This window comes from Propithecus coquereli, unplaced genomic scaffold, assembly GCF_000956105.1.
Source record: "Propithecus coquereli isolate 6110/MARCELLA unplaced genomic scaffold, Pcoq_1.0 Scaffold51, whole genome shotgun sequence".
NCBI classification, from domain to species: domain Eukaryota; kingdom Metazoa; phylum Chordata; class Mammalia; order Primates; family Indriidae; genus Propithecus; species Propithecus coquereli.
Window position 1 is genome coordinate 5,177,948 of NW_012150952.1, and position 2,348 is coordinate 5,180,295.

General features: G+C 35.1%; 1 protein-coding gene across 1 annotated transcript in view; it reads left to right on the plus strand.

Moving 5' to 3' along the window:
• The window catches only part of DTNA (dystrobrevin, alpha), a 413,314-nt gene that overhangs the window by 301,473 nt on the left and 109,493 nt on the right, over positions 1-2,348 (plus strand). Inside the window, exon 3 of the mRNA XM_012656596.1 lies at positions 1,194-1,261. Within this exon, the coding sequence (XP_012512050.1) occupies positions 1,195-1,261 (67 nt within the window). The 5' untranslated portion in view covers position 1,194. The remainder of the gene's footprint in view (positions 1-1,193; positions 1,262-2,348) is intronic.

A 2,348-nucleotide genomic window follows, 5' to 3' on the forward strand; every position in this document is an offset into this window, starting at 1 on the left:
GCTCAGAATTGAGAGAAAGTCACTGCACGCTATGGCGGGTCAGAGGAAAGGCACCAAACCCAGGCAATCAGAGAGAGCAGGGGAAGATTTCAGAGGAAGATACACCTGAAGATACTGAACCTGAACAACTGAGACCTGAACAGGGACTGCAAGTTAGCTCAACTTTTAGGAAGAGGGCAATCCATTTTTTAAAAGGCACAGACAAAGACCTAGATTTGAGAAAGAGCCCATCAAAAGACAGGCAAAAAAATTCATGCAGCTATGCCTCGTGTTAACTATCCCTGAGAATCAGAACAAAAGTCAGATTGGTATATGTATGTGTGCACCTATGTCTGTTTATATGAGGGAAGATACTTTAGTTTTAAAAAGTTTAATTAGATATAATTAAAAATCAAATTCATCAACCTCTAAAATCCTTGATATTTGGTCAAAAGCTCTCTGTATGACTAAACATTTCCATTAACTTTCTCAGTATTATCATTATTCCTCAAGCTAACTTTCAACTTTTTGTATCTTTTTTTATTTTCTGTTTTAACTGTTGACATTTTGATAGTATTTTTTGAATAGTTCCACTGCAGACAACAGTATGGTTAAGGAAAGAGATTTGAACTTAACAACCTTTCATGAAATTATTACATATAGAAAAACCACTGCAAGTTCTAAACACTCACCTTAGAAATGAATATTTAGAAAATTTCTTGTTTCTAAATTGAGGTTTTGGGTGTACAAGGGACAACTGTCAACAGAATGAGATAGAAGGTATACTGGCCGTGGAGTCCAAATGTCTACGTCCTTAATTCATCATTTGTTGAATGAGATACATAATAATCTGCTCTATAGTCTTTGTAGGTATTCCCAACACTGAAAAAGAAACTATATGTGAAATGAATCACCTAACAGATGGTAGATGGTTGTATTTAGTTGTAACACAAGATCATTTGCTATTGTAGTTATTTTTACATTACAAAATAAAAATTTTATAACCTCTCCAACAACTACAACAACATTATATATGGAAAAATATGTACAGCAATTTAGGTTAGTAAAAATAAAGCTGTACTTTTAAAATATACAGTTTTAAATAGGTTTTCTCTATGTTGGTAGCACAAATACAGCAAGTGTGTTCACATAGAAATGGTTGTTCCCCTCGTTAGCATGAAGATAATACACATTGTAACCATTTTGTTTCATAGAATGATTGAAGATAGTGGGAAAAGAGGAAATACCATGGCAGAAAGAAGACAGCTGTTTGCAGAGATGAGTAAGTATGGAACTTTTAAGGAACATCCTATAGTCTCCATTGAATACTCATGGAAAGACTAGAAATGACCTCTTCATCTTTATGACGTTTGTGCTTTGCCTTAAAACCTAAGCTCTTTGCATAAAGTGTACGTTTGGCCACGTTTGTCTCCTACTGTGTAAAAGTTAACTTAGTCAGTGACACATCATAATTTGTTACTAGACTGCATATCTTACATGAAAGAAAAAGTTTATGGACCTATATATGTATATTCACGCACACACACACGCACACACACACACACACGATACTTGGTAAATACAATGTAGTGTTGACGTTAATACAGTCCACTGCACTTTAAAGTCTGTGTTAATCCCCATGCACTATCACAGTGGCTGGCGTATTGTAAACACTAGGTAATATTTGTGAAATGAAACATTGAATATCTTCCCTGCAAAATGATATGGTATGTTCGTATGGCAATGGGGAGTTAGGTGTGATTTCTGGACTCAACTGTAAGGTGTCATTTGGACCTCATCTGTCCTACAACTCAGTTTTTTAAAAATACTAAGGAAAAGAAAAGATTAAAGGAGCTCAGAGGTGACCTGCTACACAAGGTAAACCAAACTAAGATTATATTTACTGACTCCAGGGGATAATCCATTAAATAAAGGCTATTGGTTGATGTGAGTGTATGGTTGTTGTTTAAGTAATTGATTAGTTAGTAGTGTCTCCCTTACAGACCATCTTTCTTATTCGTAAAGAAGAATTTGACATTGGTGGGAAAATACACATCTCAAATTAAATGTTATTAAGAAAAAGTACGATTCTCTTGTTGTCTTTTTATCTCTCCTTCCTGCATAAGGAATGAGGACGAGCAGGAGAGAGTGGTAAGCCTTTTTCCCTGAGAAGGCAGTAGACAAAATTAGGTTTCTACTAAAAATTGGAAGTGATTGGCAAGAATGAGGGTCAGAGCAGATAAAGGAGAGTCCCAGATAATAAGATTCATATTTTCCTTTATCATTGCCCAATAATCTAGCAGCACCAAGGCAGTATTAGAACTAACAAAGAGGAAAGAAAATTAAAATTGCTGTAGGGAATCTCAATC